At 34.0% G+C, this 27290-nt stretch overlaps 1 protein-coding gene and 1 pseudogene across 5 annotated transcripts in view; one reads left to right on the plus strand and one right to left on the minus strand.

The window, feature by feature from the left end:
- LOC105743973 overlaps window positions 1-926 on the minus strand; it is a 2395-nt pseudogene extending 1469 nt beyond the window's left edge.
- Diaph2 (diaphanous related formin 2) overlaps window positions 1-27290 on the plus strand; it is an 890957-nt gene that overhangs the window by 179816 nt on the left and 683851 nt on the right. For all 5 annotated transcript variants that reach the window (XM_023704632.1, XM_023704633.1, XM_004644436.2 and 2 more), the window contains one exon: window positions 24627-24766. In XM_023704632.1, the coding sequence (XP_023560400.1) occupies window positions 24627-24766 (140 nt within the window). The remainder of the gene's footprint in view (window positions 1-24626; window positions 24767-27290) is intronic.

Here is a 27290-nt window from a genome sequence, read left to right on the forward strand (position 1 = left end):
CCAGGAATGTACTTATAACTTAATTTTTAAAAAAATTTACATTTCTCAAATATGCAACATTGCAGAACATTTTTCATGTGTTTCTTAGCCATTTGTACTTCATCTCAGAAATATCTCTTCATTTCTGCTGACCAATTTTATTAGGTTATTAAATATGGACATCTAATATTTTGATTTCTTTACATAAAAATCCAGATATTAGTCCAGTGTCTGAGTAGATGACAAAACTCTTTCCCATTTTGTAGGTTGTTTCTAAAGTCTGTGTCTTGTTTTCTTTAGTATGAAGAAGCTTTTAAATTTGATAGGATCTAATGTTTTGATTTTAGTATCTCTCACGCAACCAGCTTTCTGTGCAGAAAGTCTTTGCTTACAGCTGTATCTTCAAGAGCTTCACCTATTCTGTTTTCCAACAGATTATGTTTCTGTTTTAATATTTAGAACTTTGACTTGCTTTTATTTTAATTTAGTACATGATGAGAAATATGGGTCTGGGTTAAATTTTCACCATCTGGTTAACCAGTTTACTCAGCACTTTGTGTCCAGGGAAGACATTTGGTTTGTCAAGATAAGGTAACTGACTATGCCTGGAATTGTTTCTGCATCCCTAATTCTGTTGCATTGGTTCACAAGTCTGCTTTGGTTTTTGTTTTTGCCAATACAATTCTGTTTTTATTTCTGTAACTTCATAGTAGAACTTGAAGTACAGGATTGTGAGGTCCCTTGCTTTGCCCTTGTTACCCAGAGTTGCTTTTGATATTTGAGGTTTCTTTTGGTTCCTTATAAATTTTGGAACTGCTTTCTGTAGCCCTATGAAGAATACTATTGGTAGTTTGACTCGGATTATGTTAAATTTGTATCACAGTGTTGGCTGTATGGCCATTTTACATTTATTTGGCTTACCTAAGGGCAGGGGATGTTTTTTCCATATTCTGATATCCTTTTTCAGGGTTCTATAGTTTTCATTGTAGAAATCTTTGAATTGCTTTGTTAAGTTAATTTCTATGTACTTTATTTTAATTTTTATGTCATTGGGAAAGGTATTGTTTCCCTAATTTCTCCTTAGGGAGTTTATTATACAGGAACACTACCAAATTTTGAGGGTTAACTTTGTATAGTCCTATGCTACTGAATTTAGTTATTAATTTTAGCATATTTTTAATTAGTTTTATTGAGAAACAAAAAGCAATGAGAAAGTTTCAAGACCAGTTAATAGAGCAGTTTCAATAATTAATACACTGCATATTGTAGTCTTCGTAGTGGTTATTCATAGTACGAGATGCAAACATGATATCCTGTCCAAGCACTATTGGTACAAATCTTTCTTCTCATTGAATTAAGAGAAAGTAGTTATGTAACTATCTTAACTATTTTGTGTACACAGATACAAAATGGTCCTTCATTTGTATCCCCCCTTTTTGTTTAGTTTTGTCAGAAATGGTTATTCCCTTGCCATTTAAATATAGACTCTTTGTTACCTGTTTTGTTCACAGTCATATAATCCCATTTCTTATTTATATACTTAAATAAATTTACTTCAGAGATAATTATAACCTTTTTGTGTCTGGTATCAGGGATTGAACTCAGGACCCTGCGCATGCCAGGGAGGTACTTATTCTACTGAGCTGTCTCCTCGGCCCTATAACTCTCATATAGTTTAAATACTGTGTTTTACCATTTTGTTTTATGACTTCACTTTTCTGAAATAGCTATAAAAGGTATTCTTTTAGCTTTTCTGCTGCATGTATATACCTGTATATACAAGAACAACAGAAAAGTACAAATAATATGGCACTGAGAAAAAAATGTATAAATTTCTATACAAAAGATGAATAGTTTGGTATCTAAGACTAATAGTGTTGGTACATAAGGCATAATGGAAACGTTTTGGTTTATGTAGAAAAATTTGAAAAGCAGATAATGTATTTAAGTGAGTAGAAAATCATTATATTTAGCAAAAATTAAATGCAACAGTTGAAAAGTGCAACTTTTAGAAATTAGAATTATTTCCCATCTAGTCAGTTGAAAATAACAAAAGTGGTAGTGTGAACATTACACATTATTGTGTTGTGCTATTAGCATTAAATCCTGTTGAAAAGCAATTTGACAGAATGTAGAAAATATTTATACTCCCTGACTCTAGTCATATAGTACTTTGGAGAATTTACCATAAGGAGATTTTCCATAAGAAAAAGTATGTGTTCATTTCAGAATTGACTATACTCATGGAAAATTGGAATGGACAGAAAACTTAATTTGAAAAAGAAGAGAATGCCTCAGTCATGGGCAGTGCACTCAGTAGAACATTAGGTAGGCTCTAAAATGACTTATGTAAAGTACATCTAAATCAAAGAAAACATTTTCTTTTTTTCCCCATAATTTTATTGAGAAACAAATAGCAATGAGACAGTTTCAAATCAAATTAGGATTACAGTTTCAATAATTAACACATTGCAAGAAAACATTTTCTAATAGTGTCTTCAAAAAATTCTATGTGTGGTAGGATATAGACTTTCAACTATGTAAAAATGAGGGATATAATTAAACATTGAACAATGGGAAAACTATGTGCTCCTGTTGTGGGATGTTTAATTTTTAATAGCCTCCTCAACATGCTAATTATGTTAAGGGGTTATAGAGAAAATCAGAATGAGACAGACTTCTAGGAATAATTTTGAAAATGCTAATGTATGTAAGATAGATAGCTCAGCAGTCTAAAACACCTGCTTAGGCAGGTGCAGAGGACTACTGTTTGATCCCTGGCACCACATGCCATGCAAGCCCCACCCTCAGGGTGCGCTGAGTTGGTCAAAAACAACAACAACAACAACAACAACAATAATAATTTATTTATCATGTCCAATGCATTAGGAGTCATGTTTCAGTATTTTTTCATGTCTTTTCCAATTGGGAAGTATTTGAATGCTGAAAAATAAGAAAGTTTAGGCAGGATGTACTTGTCTCTTGTAAATGAAGGACACTGATAGGAAAGCACAATGAAAGAGTCTTCTTTCATTCTTATTTGTTAGTTTAAAATCTGTATTGCTAACTATAAGAACTGTAAGCAAACACATCATAGCTTTAACAAAACCAAACAGCAAGTTACATATTCCTTGCTCTGGATTTTCCAATTTGGGAGTTTGATGCCACCATATATCCAGATATTGTAGGTAGAAAGTTGCATTTCAGTATTGTTTTATTTTCCTATTTTGTCTTTTCAAAACATTGGTACTTGAGTATAGAACATTTATGTTCATTGTACGAATAGGTACAAGTCCTTAACACATCTTACTCCTTTCCTATCTACTTTCCTTCCTCTCTCCTCCCTCTTTCTTCCCTCTGTCTGTAGATTCCTTTGCCATATATTCATTTCATTTTTTAAATTTAGTTCATTTTTATGACACATAGTGGTTACATTCATCATGCATAGTTAGTACATGAACATCACTCAGTGCTTTCCACACCCATCCCCCAACTTCCAGTTCAAAGAATTGGTCCTTTTTTGTTGTTGTTAAAACAGGAGAGATTGTTCCTGCTTTGATACAAGAGAAATGCTTTCTTTTGTATCCTTACTGTATTATTTCTTTTATACGTTATTACCACTGTTGTTATTTTCTTTTAAAAATTGTATTGGTATGTGTTTATAATACATAATGATTAAATTACATTCATCTTGGGGAGTTAATACATGTACACAGCACATCTTAATTCTGATTATGTCCACTGTAGTATTGTGTGTCTTTATTTTATTTTTATTTTAATTATATTCATTTTCCCTCACCTTTTATATTTTTACCCTTTTATTTAAGACATATACTTATGCATGTTGATTAAAATTGACCAAAACAAATGATAAAGCTTTCTTTTTAAAAATAAAATATAATTCATTTAGAAAATGAAAATGATCTTCTCTTCAGTAAGTCTAGAAGCATAGTTTTGTTTTTAGGGCTGAGGATTAAACACAGCACTTTCTTCATGCTAATCACAGACTATTAGCCCTAGGCTCTACAAAGCAAATTCTAATGTGCACTGAAATCCTATTTGGTATAATTATCATTAAGATTGCCATAGATTACTGATTAGAGTATAAAAACATTTTTGCATAGTTGAAATCATATGGTTTTGTATCTCCTTTCAAATAACATTGACTTGAAAACATATCTCCAAAACATTAAAAGGCTTAATGACTTTTTAGATTCATGTAGATATAGCAGTTTTATCTGTTTTTCTCCACCTATAGTCTTAAGAGTGTAAATTTCTGTATTATCAAAATGCTGTCATGATCATCTTTGAACATATAGGTCTGTCTACAATTTAGAGTATTTTATGTGGTATATCCCTTGGAAAAGGATGATTAGTTAAAGAGAATTTATAGTTGTTTATGCTCTTGAATCATTATATTAGATGGCTTTCTAGAAAAGTTATACTAAATTTGAATGTTTCCACCACCGTTGATTAAAAAAAAAAAGATGTTCTATCCTCATTAAATGAGCAGGGCCTTTTAGTTTCTTCAACTATATTCTGCATTAGTTAATACTGCTACATGACTTCTGGACAGCTTTATATGTTACATTACAAACTTAAGCCAATATCTAGACGATATTATTTCACATAGATAAAAAATATAGATAAATCTTCTATAAATTAGTCTGAGGGTTGTGAGTACATTATATATATTTTTACACCTAATATATTTTTTGTTTGTGTGGTAGTTTATTACTTTGTGAGACTGTACTACTGTGTTAAATTCCCAAACTAAAGCAATTATATTTTACTAAGTTCTAGCACTTTGTGTATGTGTTGACAACTGAATCTTTCTTTTATAGACAAATTACATATTTATACTTTCAAACTTTTTAATTTCCATTTTAACTCATTATATAATGCATTTATTAGTTGCTTATGTAAAAATAGATCATAAGATTTCTTCAAATATAGCAAGAACTGATTATTTGGCTTATGAATGATTAGTTCCTACCTTGCAACTTGCTTTACATATATTCATTTTTTTTTTTTTTGGGTGGAACTGGGGATTGAACTCAGGCCCTTGCGCTTGCCAGGGAAGCGCTTATTCCACTGAGCCATCTCCCTGGCCCCACATATGTTCTTTTTAATTTGTTATGTATTAGGTTTAAATTCAAGAAGGAAAATACATTCTTTAAAAAAAAACTCCATGAGGTATTACTGAGCTATACAAAAAGGTAAATGTGATGCTACTAGAGAGTGTATTGGTGAGTGAAATAAATCAAACCCACATGTGCAAACAACACCCTGAAAGAGTAAATAAAATCTGAAACTTACAATAGATGCTGTGAAAGGAAAAGAATTTGTTCAATGAGAAGAAAATGTTGAGATAAAAAAAGGACTAAAGGAAGAAGGGAAAAGATATATTTATGTATATGTAGGATACTTTTGGTAATTGTATTGTACTGATGATTTCTGCTGTTCTATTGAAGTAGGTAGTTAATGCTTAAGATTTTATTTTATTTTTCCCTCATTTGAATTTCTTATAAGTTCTTTTACCCATTTTTCAGGTTTATATCTGGTATCCTAAACAACTAATTTGAAGATAACATTATGCAATACAACAACCTTAGTGAAATTCTTATTAGTTTGTTTAATGAAATTTTGTATCATTTGTAATTTTTTTTACCATTTTGCATTCTTTAAAAAACTCTGAGTTAACATGATAGATATAAAATAGCATTAAAATATTTACTAATTTGAGGTATTTCAGTTGAAGAAACAGACAATGAAACAGTGGTATGAAAAATAATTTGTATTCATTCTTTGTGTCAGTTTCTATGATTTATTTATTTATTTATTTATTTTGTATTTTAGGGAAGGGTCTACAGGGTATTCCAGGTTTCACCTACAGGGTGTTCAAGGTTTCCCTACTAGATTGGATTTGTAGTGACCCGCCTGTTTACAGCCTCCCAAGAGCTAGGATTAGAGGGGTGTGCTACCACGCCCAGTCTCAGCTGCCATCTTAGCGTGCCCCAGGAGCGGGGCAGGTCTGGAGATGACAGCTCATCCCTGCCCCTGCCCCAGCTTGCGTCCTCTGAGCTATTTGGCCACCCCTTGAAAGTTGAGAAGTTTTTTTTTTTTTTTGGCTGGCTCAGGCTGCATTAAGGGTGGGCCTGGTAAAGCATGTGGAGCTGGGGATCAAACCACAGTATCCTGTGCCTGACTGCATTTACATAAGCAGGCACTTTTAAACAACTGAGCTAACTGGCAGGTCCTCTCTTTCTATGAATTTTAAAAGGTAAATCCATAAATTTTCTTATTCTAGAAACAGTATTGCTTTAAAAACAGTAGAAATCTTAGGAAAAGTCAATGAAATTTTCATTAAGTTACATCTCGGTAATGAAAATGCTATTCTCATCATCTTAAATATGACTTTGAGCCATGGACTAGTCATCTTTGTCTACCTATTGCCTACCCATAACTGGTGCTTAGTAAATATGTCCTTAATTAATAAACTGGTTGAAATAGAAATGAAAGCAATTCATGAAGGCTTTTTAGTTTCCATGAAACATAATGTACCATTATACTTTAGGAGCTAAGAGATTCTTTGAAATAGTTAATGTCATAGGCAAAATAATACCTTTACAGCACTTTGGTAAGTACTCAAAACATTTACCACTATTCCATAGTCACATTTCTAGTGTAGTGGCTATTCTGTGTATCAGCATTTCAGTGTCATTCTACTTTGACCACCAGAAGTTTGTGCTCTCTGTAACCTTTCAAGCCATTCAGTTAATTATTTCCTGGACCAAGAGTAGAAGTTTTGCCCTTTAGTTTCTGCTTCATTTTTGCTTTCAGTTAATTTTATAGTGAATCCCTATCAATGTTTAATGTTCGTCAAGAGACTCCTTATGTTTTCGAATGTGTTCCAAATTAGCTTAATTTTTGCCATACTTTGTAGTAACAGTGCATGGCAGTTTGTTTGAATGTCACAAATTATTTTTGATAGTTAGGATAGATATACAGCTACATTCTCTTAATTCATTGAATAGAAAGATTTTTTTCTAATAGTGTTTGAGTATAGGATATGATGTCTGCATCTTATACTATGAATAACCACTAAGACAACAATATGCAATGTATTAATTATTGAAACCATCCTACTAATAGGTTTTGAAACTGTCTCATTGCTATTTGTTTTTCAATAAAATCACTAAAAAATATTTTTGAGACAGACATCTCTAAATTTATCATGTATATGATATTGCTCACAAAAATGCTTCTGTCATGAAGAATTTTATGCATCATTAAATGTAAAACATGTTGAAAGAAAGCCCCTTTGCCTACCTTATGATTTTCTAAACTTCTGATAATATGAAATGTGTCACACAGTGTCCTAAAGAATTGTGCATATCATTAAGAGCTCACTGTCTTTGAAGAAATGTAAGGAAGGAGAAAAATTATAGTGACTGTGCCCTGAATGAAAGACTCGGAGCATAATGATGGAGCAGTAAGGAGTGTAAGGGTTAATAATCAGATCAATTCTGGTTTCTCTCTTGGGACTAAGAATAAAAGTAGAAAATTTACAAGGTGTGAGACTCAGAAACCCAGTGATATTTCCTTGGAGAGAAACTTAAACCCTCACAAATATGTGTGTCTCTGTTCTGATTTTTGTCTTGAAACTGGTCACATTTTCTTATAGATCTCAGGCAGTATTTTTATTCCTCAGCTTGTCTTAGAACTGTGGAGTATTAAAGTTGCAGGCAGCCTCAGGGATTGTGTTCTAGCTCAACATCCACATTTTCATAAGAGGGAAAATCAGATAATTCCAGAGATCCTGTGTTTGTCTTAAGGGGCCAAAGAAAAAGGGGCCAAGGAGGCTTATAATGTAAGTGCTGTTCTTTCCACTCCAATGAGATACTTTTTTCATCACTTCCTTGGTGTTACTGGTGATGTGTTTGGATTGACAACCTGATCTATTATAATCATTCACTCTACATTCAGGTAATTTAAAACAATAGATATGGGACTTTGAGTGGTCAGAGGACTAGATTGATAAATGGACTGATTTATAATGTTGAAGAAGGAGAAAGATCTAGAGATTTGTTTCCAGAACTGATAGAGTGGATAGACATTTAATAAAACTAATAAAATGTGAAGTCAAGAAATTTAATCTGATTAAAATTTATGAGTGTATTTGGGGAACCAGGTGTGGTGGTATACCCTTGTAATCCCAGCTCTCTAGGGGTTGAGAGAGGAGGATTGCTATTTGTTCGAGACCAGCCTGGGGGCTACAAAAGTGAGCACAAGGCCAACCCAAACAGCATAGCAAGACACTTGTCTCAAAAAACAAAAAATGAGACTGGCCAGATATCTCAGTGAACTAAAGCGCCTGCTTAGGCAGACTCAGGTACTGGGTTACTTCTCCAGTGTGCCGTGCCAGCCTCAACCCAGGGGCTCATTGAGGCAGTGATTGAGATTGAGACTGGGCCTAGTGGCATGTGCTTGTAATCCCAGCGCTTGGGAGGCTGAAAACAAGAAAAACAATGGCCGTGACTCATCCACATGGCTGACACTGACAAAGGATCTACAATCTGATGTACATGGTCTCAAGATAAATCCTGAGGGAATTTCACTGACCTTATCAGACCCAAAAGACACAATTCTTGCTACATAGGTCTCGCTTTATCTTGGTCTTAACCATTCAGCAGAAAAGTACAAAAGCAAAGTACAAGAAGTAAAGCCATGTTGTTATGTTGAGGTGTAGGGGACACAGGTTTACAACTTCAGACATTGCCAATCAAGTGGAAGCCCCAGTACTATTATGGACTACTGGACTATTTTGGAATATTTTACTGAGTTTACACACCTGTAATATTTAAATGATGGAACTAAACAAAAAAGGGGATACAGATGAATGACCACTTTGTGTATTCAAAATGGCTAAAATAGATATATAGCTACATTCTTTATTCAAGGAATAGAGGGATTTGTTCTAATAGTGTTTGTAAGCAGGATATCATGTGTGCATCTTGTACAACAAATAACCACTAGGAAGGCAATATGCAATGTGTTAATTATTGGAACTGTCCTTCCAATTTGATTTGAAACTTTCTCATTGCTATTTATTTCCCAATAAAATTATGGAAAAAAAAGAAAATCACTATGAGTCTGATCTATATAGTGAGACCCTGTAGACCCTCTATGGAATACATTAAAAAAATATATCTGACATGTGATGTGTTTCAGGGAAACTTACCGTTAAGATTGTGTCACAAGAAAAATTACCTGTAACTCATTTGCTTCCCAAAATTGAAGTACATCTGTTATAGTCAGGGCTTACAAGGGAAATACAGAGGCTACATAATCTATAGAATTATTTTAGAATAGTCCATCAAAGCTTCATATGCAAAGATAGTGTAAGGAATCTGTCCAGACACTAAAACAAATGAATCCAGCCTGGTTCCCTCATGTAGCAATGTCCTACATGAATCCAGCTTAAGATCTAGAGATCATAACAATGACCCCATGAGTCCGACTGGAGGACAAGGACCTATGACAATGTTCTCTGTAGGCCTGTTTCATGAATTTACACTAGGAAGGCCCAAAAGTCAGTGGTGGAATTGAGAAAATCTGTACTGGTGGGATGAAGGGTCTGTGCCAGAATTCTGAGAGTTCTGCACTGGAGCCAGGAAGCAATGCTCAAAGTGAGCACCAGAGCTCCCCCAACAGTACCACAGCCATCCTCAGTGGCAAGAGGTCCTGAGCTTGTCTGATGATGAGACCAGCTGAGTCTATATCAGGAAAGTCAGCATAACAAACTCCTCCAAAACAACCAACAGCAGCCACCAAAGAACCAAGAGCTCTAAGCAACTTCTGTGCCTTTCCTTTTTTTTTTTTTTTTTTTTTTGCAGAACCTGGGATTGAACCTAGGTCCTTGCACTTGCCAGGGAAGCACTTATTCTATTGAGCCATCTGCCCACTCCCCGCTTTTTTAACAATCCTCAGGTGACCTCCCTCACTTAACACTATGCTGGTTCAATTCACCTGGGTGTTACAAGGTGACCACCAAGTGTCAGTCCAGTTTTTGTGTGTACATGTGTATTTAAATAACTGAATTAAAACGACAGGATTTATTTTCATTCTTCCATCTACCCAACCAATACTGAGAGGATCACCTATGTTGTAGGCTCTGCATCATGGGCTGAACATATAGGTTCAAGAAAGACAAAACTTGTCTGAACTTGTGTTTTAGTGAAGGCCAACAGACAATCAGCATATGAATAAATAAAATACCAGACTGTAATAAAATCCCCCCAAACTGAAAGTTATACATATTTTTGAAAGATGTTTTTTTAATGATGGACTGCATCATACAAGATGGTCAGAGAAGCCCGTGTGAGTGTTTGGTAGTCAAATGATGGACAGGAAACAACCATGCACAATTTAGAATAGGAGCCTTTTAAGCAGAAGAAACACAGGCAAAGGCCCTAACATGGGAATACAGTGCATAGGTTTCAGTGTTAGAGAACACACTACTGGATGTGGAAGTTACTGAAGAAGAGATAGCAGATAGAATCAGATGAAGTTCTAAAAATAGGCAGTGGCAAATTTACAAGGGATTTTATGGGTCCCTGGAAGGAGTTCAAATGGGTCAAAGTTTGCATCTCTTTGCTTAGTGACTTTGTGTGACCTGAGACAATTTTATAAGGTTCTTTAGGTTCAATTTTTATATGTAAAACGTGAATAATTATTGCTTTATAAAGTTGCCAGAAAGGATTAGGATAATAGCCTAGCATGGGAGTGCATGCCTGTAATCTCAGCATTTAGGAGGCTGAAGCAGGAGGATTCACTTGAGTGTGAGGTCATCCTGAGCTACATAGTGAATTCAAGGATAGTCTAAACTATGTAGAGAGATCTTGTCTCAAACAAACAAACCACCTCACTAGAATTAGGATAATAAATGTACAGTGATTGGTGCCTAGTACAGTCAAGAAGTAGATGTTGATAATGATGATAGGCAAGAAATACATACTGCATACCTAACTACTTATCAGACATAGTGTTGTATAGTTTATATTTATCTATGTTTAAATCCTCAAAAGAATCCTGTGATACATAAATGAAATAGAAAACCTATTACTGATAAAGTTAAACAACTGTAAGTAAGAGGCCTAGGATTTAAATAAAATTTTCATGTTTCCAAAGTTAGTGATCTCCGAACCATTGTGAAATTGTCAAGAGGGTCAGTCAGTTATAAAGCACATCTTTGCTAACATTTGGCATCATTTGTCTTTTTAATAACAGCCATTCTAACAGGAATGAAGTCCTATCTGTGATAAGACTTTCATTTTCACAGTTATTAGTGATGTTGGCATTTTAAAAATATACCTGTTGTCTTTTTTATAACTTTTTTCGAGAAATGTGTGTTAGGTTTTTTTTTTTTCCTATTTTAGAATCAGTTATTTTTTTGGTATGCGGTTGAATTTTTGAGTTGGCCTTGAGTTGTCAAGCTTCATGCAAAGGGTCCTAGAATGGTCTTCCTCTACGCATCCTACTCCAAAAGCCATGGATCCAGGGGATCTTTGTGCATGTGACATAAAAAGAACTGTTTTTTTCACTTTGGGGTAGTGCTTTTTCTCTATTCTGCAGTGTAAGGATTGTTGTAGGCTTACTTGTCAGTTCTTGGATATTCACTATGTACTGGTTGCTTGAGGGGTGTTTTTTGTTGGATGTGTGCAGGGAAAAGCAAAGGCAGAGAACTATTGTGCCATTTTGTAGTGCTACTTGATCAGATTGATCTCACTTTGACAGTATCACCCTTTCTCAGTCCAAGCTAGAATTTTTACATGGCCTTCTTTCCTATGGCAATGAACACAGCCTTGTTATCATTAATGTGGAGACCCTGTGCTTAGTCGTTAAGCCCACCAATCCTAGAGTCAGATAGACTTAAGATCAGATTTCAGGCTCTAGCACATAGCAGTAATGTGACCTTGCTCAGATTTTCCAAACCTTGGTTTCCCCCCTCAAAAACATCTTAGTGTCTCTGTCATCTCATTCACTTACCTACATGAAAAAAGTCTAGAGCAACCTTCTAATGCAGTCTTTTCTAACTGCAGTGTATGATTAACACATTATCACATTCTTCCTTGAAAATTTAAAAATTCTCTACATTAGCCCATTGCTGCCAGTACCTTCCCAGCAACTTCTGCATACCTCCTTCCCTGTCCCAGCCATCATTTACAATGAAGTTAACTTTATCCTAAACCCTTTCAGTGCCCTTCTGGCAGTTTCTCAAATTTGGCACAATATAACCTTTTAAAATGAAAATACTTCTCAAATACCCCAATTTTAACTTAAGTGTTTTAATTATACCAGATAAAGAAAAACAAAGTAAGATTTAAGTTATGTTTCTAGTTCTTATGTAACTTATAAAATCAAACATACATGTTAAAGTAACATTCAAAATAGTAAAATGTGAATTAAAATGATTTTCACTGATACTTTTCTGAATCTGAATTGCTGCTCACAGTGTGAATAAATGACAGTGCCAGAAGTTTGGGGTTTTCTGTGCCTGTAGTGCAATCGGATGGCCCAACTGTGTTTCCTGTGTTTTCTGTTTGATATTTGGTTAAATTTTGATCAGTACAGACAACATTTTGTGATATTATTTGGTCTTTATTTTGGTACAAATGTGTTTTCATATTATAGCTCTCTCATTAGCCAGAGATAGTTTTACTTCTCAACAGTAATGTGATCCTAAATACAAATATAGATGTTATGATTAAGATGTCAGGACTTTTTTAGAAGTTGGTTATTCAGCTGATTTTATGTCTAGCTTTGTTGTATTATCTTATAAAATGAAACTCCAAAATTTGACACACTATCTGACCTTAACCAAGAGTCAAGTCATGTATCAATGAAACTTCTCGACTGTTCTATCTCCTGTGATCACGATCTTATGACACTTCACCACCCCCACAGACTCTGGACTCTGACATATTTCAGCTTCTTGCCATACTTCTAGAGCATGGAATATCATAAGAACTCAATAAATATTAAGTGGTAGTATTTTTATATGAAAAAGAGTCTATATGTATAATAAGAGATAGCTTCTGTACTGTTCTGTAGTTCAGTTTCTTTACAAAGAAAACCCGAATAATCAATATATTTGTGAAGAATATGGTAGCCATTGAAAATTTTATGCTTCAAGTCAGGTGTGGTGCTGTACATCTATAATCCTAGTACTTTTGGAGGTTAAGGTAGTAGGATTGCAAGTTTAGAATCATCCAGGAACAGACAGATAGACAGGTACATACTTTTTAAGTTTCTAAAAAAGAGAAACCATGTGATATTTAAGTTTGTATGTCTGAGTTCTTTTACCTAATATTATGTTCTTAAATTATATTCACTGGCTTATGAATGCCTCAAGTTTATCTTTTTATAGCAGAGTAGTATTCTGTTGTGTATAAATACCACATTTTCTTGAATCATTAAAGAACTAAATAGAAGATAGATAAATAGAAAGTAGGGAAATGCTCAAATAATTGCCCCAATTATCTGTTCTGTTCTTGCCAAAATATTTTAAGGTAAATGCTAGCTTATTTCATTTATATTAGTAGTTTCTTTTGCTTGCTGAGAAAGAGCTTTTATCTTTTTATTTCTTCTTTATAAGATAGAAATTGTTGTTTGTCTGTGACTTGTACTCTGAGTAATATTTTAGCCATTCTTTTAAGGTCATGATAGCATATTACGTTAGCCATTGTTATTCTCTAACTACTTTGTTACGAGATTTTTTTTATACAAAAGGAGTATTTTTTCTATTTCTATTCATATCTTCTTTTATTACATTAAAAAGAGAAAAAGATCACCCAGGGCAATTTAAGGAGCCCTTATCTTAAAATAATTGCTGATGATACACCTCAGTGGTAGGACCCTCTGGGTTGATCTTCAGTATCACTCAAAATTTTTTTTATTCTTAAAAAAGCATGACTTCTGCTGTAGTATTCATATAGTGTTATGCTGTGAATCACAAATTTAGAATGACATGTTCATCTAGTTCAGGAGGTTTAAAACTTTATTACCATCAGAGCTGATTCTCCATAAGAAATCATGTGGAATCCGAATATATAAAGCAGATAAATGTGCAAATACTTTACTAGGGGGGCAGAGGCTTGGGCGCTGTCCTGGTGGCTTTTCCCTTTTACACGTTCCACAGTCAGCTGCTAAGACACCCCCCAAGACACTTCAAAGAACCCTACAGACGCTAAGAATATAGTTTTTAAAATAAGAGCCTAATCTCTAAGAATGCCTTCCTGAGCACCTTGGAAAAATTATCAGGCCTCCTGTGCCTGAATATGGTAGGGGGCTAGAAATTACTAAATTCAGTGACACCAGTATTTCTTTCACTATCCAGTTATTACAGATAATGCTTTTTTATTTTTTTTGCAGAACAGGGGATTTAACTCAGGCCCTTGCTCTTGCCAGGGAAGCCCTTATTCCACTGAGCCATCTCCCTGGCCCCGATAATACTTCTTAAATAAATGATAAAGTACTATATAAATGATATTAATTAATGAAATTCTTATTGTATACCAGACACTGTATTCCCATGAAACAAACCTAAGGATAGATAGTGTATAGACTTTGTCCATTTTATGGAATTGAAATTGAGTCCCCAGAAGTCAAGTGATAGGTTAACTAAATTCACTCAGCCCATAAGGATAAGAAATACTAAAGAAATTTTTGCCTACTTTTCTCTTTTTGTTATAAAAATGTTATGCTCCTTTGAAGATAGTTTTATACTGCTTTTAGAAAGGAACTATATAGTTTGGTGCTGGTCTAGCTTCTGACAATTACTTGCCAGTTATATAGTCTCAGACAAGTCATGACTTCCCCATGACTCAATTTTCACAACTGGAAAAAAAAAACAGTTTTAATAACATGTTTCCCTGCTGTTAGACTCAGATGAAATAGTATATAGAAAAAATTGTGGAAACTATTTGTAAGGTATTGTTGATACCTGAGTCTGACAATCTCATTCAGTACTAAAAACACAATCCATTTCTTTTCATGTAAAATACATATAATTCTTCTGATTTTCCTTATTTTTCTACACTTTGGCTATTTTCCTATTGATGCATTGCCTCCTATCTGCAATGAGGCAAGGAATTGAATAACATTCTGTGTAATCTTTTTGGCTGACAGCACTTGCTAGAATGTTGGGAAAGCAAACAGTATGAAAATAATGGGGTGTTTTTTTGTTCTGTGGAAAAATTTTTTTCTTCATTTCATTTACAGCTTATAGCTTCATTACATACTTAAAATTTACTTTCTATCTAGGCTGTAAGAAGCATTTTTAACTTATGAAAGTATTATTAACCTAGCTTTGTTTCAGTGTCTAAAGTTACTCTTAGAATTACACCTATGAAATTGTAAAATAGGGAAGGAAAATATTTAAGTACATTTATAGCTTTCACCTTAGCATAAATGCTCATAGGATTGCACTACTGTTTCTATCTTTAAATAGTACAACAGTAACACTGGCTATGTCAAATATATTATTTCTTCCTTGGGACATTGTCACTTGTCAAATCCTTCCCATTTTTTAAAGTCACTATTTACATTGATGACTTTTTTCCATTTAAAGTGATACATACAATTTGATTTTTGTTCATAAACTCTTTACCTACCCCATGTCTTCAAGAGTTCCTCCTACTTTCTCTTCCAAGAGATTTAGTGTTTCTGTTTTATTGTTTAGATCTTTAATCCATTTTGACTTTAGTTTAGTGCATGGTGATAGACCTGGGTCAAGTTTGAGTTTTCGGCATGTAGAGAGCCAGTTTTTCCAGCACCATTTGTTAAAGAGGCCATCTTCCAGTGAGTATGTTTGGCCACTTCGTCAAAGATAAGGTGGCTGAGTGTGTTCATAGGGGCTTCAGCGTCTTTTAATCTATTCCAATGATCCTCCGGTCTATTTGGTTGCCAGTAACATGCTGATTTTATTGCAGTAGCCTTGTAGTATAATTTGAAGTCAGGAATTGTAATGCCTCCTGCCTTGTCTTTATTTCCCAGGATTGCCTTTGATATTCTAGGTCTTTTCTGGTTCCAGATAAATTTTAGGAATGATTTCTCTAGCTCTGTGAGGTATGTTGGTGGTAGTCTGATAGGGATTGCATTAAATCTATACAGCAATTTTGGGGGTATGACCATCTTCACAGTGTTGGTTCTTCCTATCCAGGAGCATGGAATATCTTTCCATTTTCTAAAATCCTCTACGATCTCTTTTTTGAGACTACTGTAATTTTAATTGAAAAGATCTTTGACTTCTTTAGTTAGATTAATTCCAAAGTATTTCATTTTCATCGGTGCTATTGTAAAAGGTATTGTTTCTATAAATTCCCTCTCAGTGTGTTTGTTATCTGTGTAGAGGAATGCTATTGACTTTTGGGTATTGACTTTATAACCTGCTATGCTACTGAATTTCTGTATTAATTCTAATAGCTTCTAGGTGGAGTTTTTTTGGTCTTTCAAGTAAAGTATCATGTCATCTGCAAATAATGATAATTTAACTTTTTCTTTACCTATTCTTATTCCTTTTATTTCTTTCTCTTGTCTAATGGCTGTAGCTAATGATTCCAGAACTATATTGAATAGGAGTGGTGGTAGAAGACATCCTTGTCTTGTACCCAATCTAAGAGTAAAAGATTTCAGTTTTTCCCCATTTAGGATTATGTTAGCCGTTGGATTTTCATAAATGGCTTTTACCAGATTGAAGTAGAGGCCATCTGTTCCAATTTTATGTAGGACTTTGAACATGAATGAGGGTTGGACTTTGTCAAAAGCCTTTTCTGCATCAATGGAGATGATCATGTGGCTTTTAGTTTTCACTCTATTGATAAAAAATAAAATAAAGTGATATATGTATGTTCTCCTTTAATTGGAAAGTGCAATAAATCTAGTGGAAGTGAAAAGTAGAGGAAACAGGCTAGTGTGAAGATTATTATCTTTTTTTGTTCCACAGGCCCCTTTGGTGATCAGGTGGGCCTTGTTAGAATCATGGCTATTTTAGTTCAGTCCCCAACACCACAAAATAAAGAATCATATTTTAAAAGCGAAATATAAAATACATCATATTATAAAGAAAACTGATTGCATTAATATATACTTATCAAAATTATGAACACATTTCAGAGACATAAAACTTATGCTAAAGCTGAACGTGATGCCATCTATCTATGACTACAACACTTGGGTGGCTGAGCAAAAGGTTGTGTCTTTAAGGCAAGCTGGGCTACATAGTGAGCTCACAGCTGCCCTGGACTACATAGCAAGACCATGAATAAAATAAAATTACATTCACACAAATATATGTGTAAATGTTCATAGACACCTTACTCAGACAAAAATTAGAAACATCCCAATCTTCTTTAATGAGTAAGGTTAGATCAACTGCATTAAAGCTATACCACGGAGTAGTATTTACCAATAAAGAAGAGCAAAGGTTTGGTTTGTGCAGTAACTTGTACATCTCTCCTGGGAAGTAGGCTCAATAAAAAGAGCACTGGAAAAGAGTACCTATACTATGATTCCATATATATGACCTGATTTGAAAAGAAAAAAACTGCATACACACATAGCACATCCATACAAATCAGTTCTGGTCAAACTAGGACATTCTAAATAAGATAGGTGGCCTTATCAATGTAAGTACCCCAACATGTGACATTGTAGTACAGATTAACACGTTGTAAACATTGGGGAAATTAAGTCATCTCTCTATGTTGTTTCTTAAAATTGCATGCACGTTCCCATTATCTCAAAATAGTTAAAAATGAAGATATAGTAATGTATTGCTTAACAATTTGTTTTAGAAAACCAATATGGAAGATTTTAAACTATTACAATTTTGAAGAAATGATGAGTTCAGATGTTACATGAGGTATTTTACCTGCGATACTTCTGCAAATATGTACTTGGTACCGTTGGAAACTATGTGTGTTGTCTATTGGGAACTGAGTTGAATGTGCAGGTCATAACGCTATAGCATGTTGCCTACACACATAACTGAAATCACTGCTAAAGTACAATAGAGAATACTGAAAATCAAGGTATTATATTTACCTTTCAAAATATATACATTGTTTGGATTGAGACCCCTGGTGTCCATAACGTTTATATTTCATTGTTTGATGTATCTCAAGGAATTCTGTAAAATGAAAAATAACTATAAAACTTATTTTTTTTCCTCAAGCAATGTGGTTGGTAATAAAGGCTCAAAGAAATGCTAGTAAAAAAAGAAACAGGACGTAAAAGAGTGCTGGCCATAATAGCTCGGTGGGAAAAGCACATGCCTGGCAAGCACTAGGTGCTGAGTTTCTCAGTATCCACCCCCAAAAAAGAAAGTGCTAGTAGACATAGTTTTGAAGATTTACTTGACGTCTTTTATCCATATGTATTGCTCATCACAATTACTAGTATTAAAAGGTAATTATTGAGAAATTGTAAATGTAAAATAGACAACATATTTATTTATTTATTTATTTATTTATTTATTTATTTTTTGCAGAACTGGGGATTGAACTCAGGCCCTTGCACTTGCAAGGGAAGTGCTTATTCCACTGAGCCACCTCCCCAGCCCCCATATTTATTGTTGTATATGAAAGAAAAACATATCAGACTGTTCATTATCCAGATTAATATTGAGACTTATTTAAAATGCTTTCAATAATCCATCAGTAATAGTTGTTTAGCCTTTTGGGATTGGTATCTCTGAGGTTTTGTAGGTCAAATGTGGTGACTTTTTTAAGAAATGAAATTTCAGTGTCTCTGAATAATCATTCTTTAAACATCACGTTTTTACTTCAAATAATATTAAAATTTAAAGACTATTGGATTTTAGATGAGTATTTGATATTATTATGTAGTAGATTCCTGTATATGCTATAAGTTAAATATGTTTCAGAACAAAAAAACAAGATGGCCATTAGATTTTAATATATATATTATATATGTATATATATAATATATATATAATTTCTTTTCATACCTGACATTTCTAAAAGCACATATTCTCAAATAATAAGCATTTGTTTTGTAGTTTTAGCTTCTATAATCTGATAGCAAAATGGTTAGCTGACATTTAATGTACGAATGTGTCAATATATTCTTTCAGAAACATTATATGTACAATTATTTTATTAAACATTTCAACTAATTACATTTATTTACCTATAATCATATCTTTTGAAGGTAAAGAGGTATATATAATGTGAAGAATTACAATGCTTATAGATCACTGTGAAAAATTATTTTTCTTCTGCCCTAGAATTTTGGATATGTTCTTTTGTTTTGAAAATTTACTTGAATCCTCTGAAAATGCCCTTATGAAAAAGTGTTTCCTGATCTTTTTAAAATCAGAAGGGAATCAACAGAAGGGGGAGAGAGGAGAGGGACAGTGAAAGTAAAAGAATTAGGACATTATGTACATGTACCAATTCCCTATGCTATGAATGTAATCTTTATGTACTGCAAACATATATTAATTAAATTTAAAAAAAAACTAATTACTTCCTATAATGGGGAATGACACTGCGTAATGTTATCTCATGACAGTAATTTCATGTATATATTTTTATACACGTCACTTAATAGTGTGTATCATCACTACCTTTTTTTCTGTGCAAATTCAATACAAATTAGATTGAAAATTGAAATATTGTACTAAATTAATATTTTTTCTATTTTTATAACTATATTAGTTAAATGTAATACTTTTTTGGTATTTTTTAGGGAAGGGTCTACAGGATGCTCAAGGTCTCACTACTAGATCGGACTTGTAGTGATCCGCCTGTTTACAGCCTCCCAAGAGCTAGGATTACAGGTGCACGCCACCATACCCATTCTCAGTTGCCATCTTAGTGTGCTCCTGTGGCAGGGCCAGCACTGCAGGCCTGGGGATCAAACCACTGGCCCCTGTGCCTGCTTGCAGACACTTTAATGCACTGAGCTATTTGGCTAGCTCTCTGTGTAATACTTTTCTTTTAAGAGAGGTTTTCTTAGAAAAATATGTAAGAGCCACATGTTCAGTAACATTTTCTGAGTTATATAGCTCACAAAATACTTCATTATCCAAATAAATGGGCAGATTGACTTGAATAGGGCAATTATTTTGTTTCCTTTTTCTACTTAAACTCCAGGGCCAGGACTTTTCAGTTTCTTACACTTTAAAATTTACAATAAGAGCTGGGCATAGTGGTGCATGCCTGTAATCCCAGCACTTGGGAGCCTGAGGCAGGAGGATCACCATGAGTTTGAGCCCAGAGCAGTCCGAAGTATATAGCAAAACTCTTGTTTTAAAAAGAATACAAAACAGACAAATAAACAAAAAATAAAAATAAATAAATTTACAATTGCAGGAACATTGTAAATAGAGAACAAGAACAAATCTTATCATTTATAGATATAATTATAAATTTATTAATCAATTCAATTTTATCTTTCAAAAACTATAATGATGAATAAGTAACTTGGTTAACATAAATGTTGAATATTGACATTAAACTTTATAAAGCATATCCATGTTAATAATGTTGCTGTTCCCATGAAAATATTTCCCTTTTATTTAAAAATTGCAACAGTGATAGTAATTTCTGTCTCTGAACAATGTATCTGTGTACAGTCAATAGTTTCATCCAGTTGTCTATAGCTGGACAAGTAAGTATGAAGCCTGTTCTGAAATTATATATTCTAATATTAAACTATGAAAAAATATGCTCAGAGTATGTCAATCTAAATTCATAAGTGGTGATTTCCACAGCAAACTATAAAAAAAATATAGAATATTGCTTTTCTTGTTTTAATATTAACATTTCATATCAGAATAAGAGGAATATATGACTAATAAATAGACTCAAATTACATTTTAGTTCTTTGTTTACTGTCTTACAATAATATGAGCACAGTATCTCCATCCTAATGATTTTCAAGTTAAGGAATGACTTCAAATTAGGAAATATTTTTGTTCACCTAGTTTTGGAGGAGCATGATGTAAGCTAATTGCTAACTTTGCCTGCATTATTTTTTAAAGATCAAATGGGCACAGTGGTAATTTTCATTAATCTCATACAGAGCAGCTAATTAAAATTTCCATTATTATCCATCCATTATCTAGTTGTTTCCTTTGTTAGGTATCAGAAAAGGCTGTTAATAATAAGCCATTCTTGTATTACAGTCCTATTAAGTATAGAGAGATTTAGTTTAATCTATTGCACTGTTTTGTTTTTAAGTGACTTTTTAATATTATGTTGTACCACATTGAATATGTTGAAGATACTTTGATGTTTTGTAATAGAAAGTTTATAATTAAATACTGATTGATACATTTTTTCAGTATTAGAGAAAGACTGCATATAATGGGTGAAGGGGTGACCTAAGGACCAGAGTGTTTTTGTCCTTGGACTTCACATATTATACTTCATGGCAGTCACTTGTATTCTTTATTTCTATAATTAATACATTACAAGAGCTTGTCTTCAGGGGTGGGCCTAGCCTTAATATGCTATCATGTTTATGTAATTCTCAAATAGGAAATTCTATTAAATCCTTAAAGTTCTTTTATGCTTGCCAAAGGTATTTGTTATAGAAAGCTACATATTTTTCTGTGTTGCTCTATTAGATTTTCTGTTTTCACTCGTTACAATAGCAGAGTATACTAAATCATATATCTTAAACTTGCTTCTGAGACTAGGATAGGTGGTGAGCTCCAGGGTGATGGGATAACCAAATTTTCCATAAGCAATGTCTCAGTCCTGATATACATTTTTATGAAATGAATTCTATGGATGTCAATTAGAGGAAAAAGTAATATTTTCTGTGTCTTAAGGGTACACATGACATATTGTTTTAGGTAAATTGTATTTACATATATTGTCTTAATCTTACAACAAACATGATAGATTGATGTTTTCTATCCCTAGGTCACAGATGAGCAAGTAGGTTTATAGGGATTGGTTGTTAATGTGCTGAAGGGTTACTAGAAACTTTGACTCTGAGCTGTACCCAGCAGGTCATATAGTGTCCTAGTTTATCTGTTCTATATTCAGCATCTCTGAACAAATTTTAATTCAAAGTCTCAGAACCTATAATATGCTGAAGCAAATTGAAACTAAGCTTAGAAGTTTTACCATATTGCAACTCATCTGTCATTCCCACAGTTCTCTCCCTGTCTGTCTCCCTTTCTTCCTAGACATACATCTTAAATGTTTACTGTATACTGAATACTTTTTTGGGAGCTGTGAACCCAAAGGTGAATAAGTGAAGCAGCACTCGTGACTTACAGAATTTATGTTCTAGTGGAAGGTGTGATAAACAACTTAATTACCAAGCAAGTTAAGCTTATGCAAAGCTAATACTGTAATTGAGATCTAAAATGTGAGGATAAGAGAGTTTTGGATTGAGACTTAAATGAGGCAGTAATGGAGAGATTCTGCTAAGAGTCTTCCAGACATAGAAAATGGCAAAATAGAAAGTTCCATCTACAGGCCTCCAGGACAGGATCAGTAGGGATTGCTTTATTTATTAATTAGTCCAGTAGGTGTGAACATTGCATGAAAGTAGCATGTGATTATGGACTTTCAAACTTTTAATTCCTTGTAACTAGTAGTTTAGGAGTAGTATATCAGCAAATCATTCAATTAATTGTTATTGATGGGCTTTGCATTGTTGTAGAAAGTGAGTTGCCTGAGCAAAAATAAAAGTATAATTCCCAAATATACTATACACTAGTCCTTTGCTATTTTGCAGTTGGATTTTGTGGACTCACTGTTTCGCGGGTTTTCGAAAAATATTAACCTAAATTATTTACTGGGGAAATTTTTGGGATTTTGTAGTGCTGTACAGTATATGTATGTTGTTAAAGTTATGTAGGTTTATGGGTTTTTAAAATGTCTAAGAACATTAGAAGAACTTTTAAAAGTATGGTAAAGGTTTAAAAGAGTGTGGGAAGGGTTTATAAAGCCTAAATATATATAAAACTAAACTATAACGTCACTACTGCACTGATTGTAACTTATTGTGGGTGTGTGTGGAACATAATCTCTGTGATAAGTGAGGGACCACTATACAAATTTACCTGCTGTTACAATTTGATGAATTAAGCATAGATATATAGGAATGTAAAATCATTTCAATTACATCTCTCATTTACCATTCCATTTGTATGCTGATTCATTTACAAACTTTTATATCTACCATATCTCCTAACAACACAAGAAAAACCAAGTTAGTGGACATTGTACAAAATATGGGCACTAAAATGTGAAACTATACTTCCAGTTCTGGAATTACTATGGAGAAATTCCATGATAGCACTGTTGTTGGGCAGATTCAGGTACTTGTGTTAGAACTTGGCATACCTGGAGTTTCCAGTATAGAATGAGAAAGATACAAGTAAGTTTTACCATAATATTTTAAGTGCTACCATAGTGGTAGTAATCATATCACTATAAGCAAATAGATTGCCCTTATATGTTGGAAAGCTTTATCAGACAGTTGACAAGAGGTGCATTAGTGACTTTCCCATTACTGGGATGAAATACCTGTTAGATACAACTTGAAGAAGGAAAGGTATAGTTTGGCTTGAGATTTCAGCATATTCTGTCTGTGCATAGTTGGCTACCTCTAAGGCAGAAATGCAACAGCGAAAGGGCATAGTAAAGGAAAGCTATTCAACATATGGCAGCCAAGAAGCAGAGAGACAGGAAAGAGACAGGATGAGTAATATGTCCTTCACTGATATGGCCTTAGTGACCATATTGAGTATCATGCTCCAAGATCCAATCATCTTCCAAAAAGTACACCTCTGATTACAGGAGACTTTTGGGAAACATTTGAGATCTAAACCATAATAGGAAACATTCTTCATAAGGGTCAAATTGAGAATATATCTGCAGTAAAGAAGAATTTTTGATTTTGTTTAGCATGGAAAATATGAGTTATTAACACAGTGAATGTGTTGATGGTGAACTTCTCGCAGCCTTTTACCTGAATTGCATATATGCTTCTTGGGAGGTGATGAAGCTAAGGAGCTATGGTGAGATAATAAGTTCTAGAAATAACTACTCATATATGAGAAATTAAAAATGCATCGCTAGCTGATAAATGTATTTAATGACTTTAAAAATTACAGCATGGAAGTAACAAGGATTAGTTGTGAATTACTGAATGGTTTACACTGACTTGATCAGCATGCTAATTGCATAATATCTCATTTTATGTTTTAATAAAATAATTAGGTGATTTTTGTGATATAGTCATACTCTGATATCTTGCAACAGATTTAGGTACCATATAATGTTTTACATTACATTCTTTTTCACTTTGAGGAACTGAATATGAATATGTTAACTAGGAAAGTGAGTAACATTATTTTTTAAATTTTTTCATTTTCTAGGTTAAAGATGAGTAGCTAATATTACTCCTAATGCCTGCTTGTAAGTTTAAGTGTCCTCATCAATGACATTTTATGCAATTTAAATCCATATTCTATTCTGTGAGCACTACCAGGGTAATTTTCTTTTCAATGTGGATGAGCAGAGCACAATTTTTTCAAGTATTTTTTAACTTGCTTCTTGTCTAACCTAGTGTCTTTTTTTATTTTTTAGGGTGGGCTGAAAAACAGCAAACATGAATGTACCCTGTCTTCACAAGAATATGTTCATGAATTACGATCTGGTATTTCAGATGAGAAACTTCTTAACTGCCTAGAATCTCTGAGAGTTTCTTTAACGAGTAATCCTGTCAGGTAGGTGGTTCTTAGCATTTTGGTATGATTCATACAATTTGTGCTATGTTTGGGAAAAGGGTCATTTACATTATTTTAACTTCAGAATTTTCTGACTAGAAGCCTGATACTAGATGACACAACTGCAGTATTTGATTGTCAGATTGTATTTAAAATATATGTAGTGAACTTGGTCTTCAATATGTGTACTTTTAAAGAATCCCAATATTACTTGAATGTTTAATTCCTCTTTGCTTGTATTAAACCAGAAGTTACATTTCCACATTAACATGGAAATCTATTTGTGTGTTCAGATACTTATTACTAGATACCGATTTACAAAATAAATTAAATATATTCACTCTATATTTTTAATTTTTAAACTTCAAAGGTATGTATGATTTCATTTTCTGTATGTTTTAGCTATATTATTCATATATTTCTCTAAATTTTGAGATAGCACACACTAAATCATTTCAGCCAGTAAACAAAATGAAACAGAGATCGTTACTAGATCTTTAAAACTATACAGTTTAACTGTTAACTCATTATTGGTTATATTGGCAATGGGTATGTTACTGTTCTCAGCTCATACATCTTGGCCAAATCATTGGAACGTGAAGGACTTGGGAAGAAATAGAAAGGCAGCCAACTTTGAACAATTACTGTATTCCGAACTGAGTCACATATAATCAGTTCTCACCTTTTTGTTATGAAGTTATAACTGGCACTCTTTTTACTAAGTCTACTATCAATGTAAATATGACATTTTAAAATTTATACATAAATACAAACTGAATAACTGACTAAATTCTTTTGAAGGTTGTACATACAAATAAAAAAATGTACAAGTCTTAAGTCTACAGCATATTAAAAAATCACAAATATAATGATTATGTTTTTTATATATTAACTTAGCAAGTAAATTCTGAACTAGATGTTGGCTGCGGGTGCTGGTCACACCTGTAATTCTAGCCATAAGCAGGCTAAAGCTGGAGGAGCCCAGTGAGTTTGAGACCAGTCTGAGCCTCATAGTGAATTCAAGGCCAGCCTAAACTACATAGTGAGACCCTGTCTCAAAAATAATAATAACAATAAGAGTAATATATATTTTTTGATACAGGGTCTCTATACACAGCTTGGACTCAAAGTGATCCTCCTGTCTCAGCCTCCCAAGTGCAGGGATTACAGGTGTGCACCACGACACTTGGTTTCGCTATTTGCTAGGGGTTCTGGGGCTGGCACTGCATGTGGTACCGGGGATTGAAGTTGTGATCTTGTGCTTGCCAGGCCGGTGCTTAGGTCACTGAACTATCTCCCCAGTGCAATAGTAATAATCAATGCTGTAGTATTTGAGCAGATCTTAACGGCATTTTGCAAGTACACTGAAAATATTTTTCCTTAGAAATAATTTGATTGTGCTATTAATTTGAAGTAACTTTTGTCATAACTTTCCTTTGTAAAAGAGGACTCACGCATTCCAATAAGTTCTTTGGTATGGTTGATTAAAATTTTGAAGAAATGGCTTGAAGTTGTGATATTTAGAAATGAAGGGGGAGAATAGTATAGTTTTTATTAGGAAAAATGCAGTTTTGTAATGTTGGTGGGAAAGGTTTGAAATTATACATAGTTCCTTTAAGGAAGTGGAACTCTGAAAGTTTATGGGATCAGCTGACAATTTGGCAGGTGTTGATGGGCTGGAGGCTTCCACTCTCTGGTAGCTGATTAGTTCCCTGGGTATCAAGAGGCATGTGCATCATCAAACATTCCTCAAGTTCTAGTGGAGCTCTGAGGTAGATTGTGAGGAGACCTGGTGAGTCAATCCACACCGCTTCCTTGCCTTCACTGAACCTTAAGATGAAAAAGAGTGTGTTTGGCAGCTATGGCAACATCTCTGTTGGATGGGCTAGTGAGAGCAATAACCAGCTGTCTGAAGTAGACACAGGCCCTGCTGTGAAGATCGTAAGATCTAGATCCTGAATCCAGACCACAATACCTCGTTGAGTGAGCCAGGTGTTCACCTCCACTCTGGTTGGCAGTGTGTCCAAGATTATCAGGGACCTTGAGATTTCACAGTTCTCTATTGTGGGGATAAACAGGCATGCAGAGAGTGGTCCAAACTGTGTTCTTTACAAAAGTAATGACATGATTCCTAAGCCAATTGAGGCCCACCAGAAGCTGGGCAGAGAGAAAGCCATTTGGGGTGTGAATCCACTGCCAGTCCAAGTATATGCCAAAGTGTTTGGTGTCCTCACGAACTCTTGGAGAGCAAAGATTCTTGAGGTGTTGAAAACTTGCATCCTTGAGGACATTAACCAGTTCACCAAGCACATTGTGGATGTAGTCAGTTCACATATGATGCTGGATAAAGCGCACCAAGAGTCCACTGAGGAAAGTGTGCTTGTGGCCCCATCACAAATGGATGACACTGCTGTGATGCTGCGGTTCATGACCAGTGTCATTTTAACTTCATCCTGAGGAAGTGCAGTGTTTGATTCAAGAGTTCCCCCTACTGGAAAGGAAAAGGGTCGCTGAGCTGCAGACA

Source organism: Octodon degus, unplaced genomic scaffold, assembly GCF_000260255.1.
Source record: "Octodon degus isolate 3935 unplaced genomic scaffold, OctDeg1.0 scaffold00198, whole genome shotgun sequence".
Taxonomy (NCBI): Eukaryota; Metazoa; Chordata; class Mammalia; order Rodentia; family Octodontidae; genus Octodon; species Octodon degus.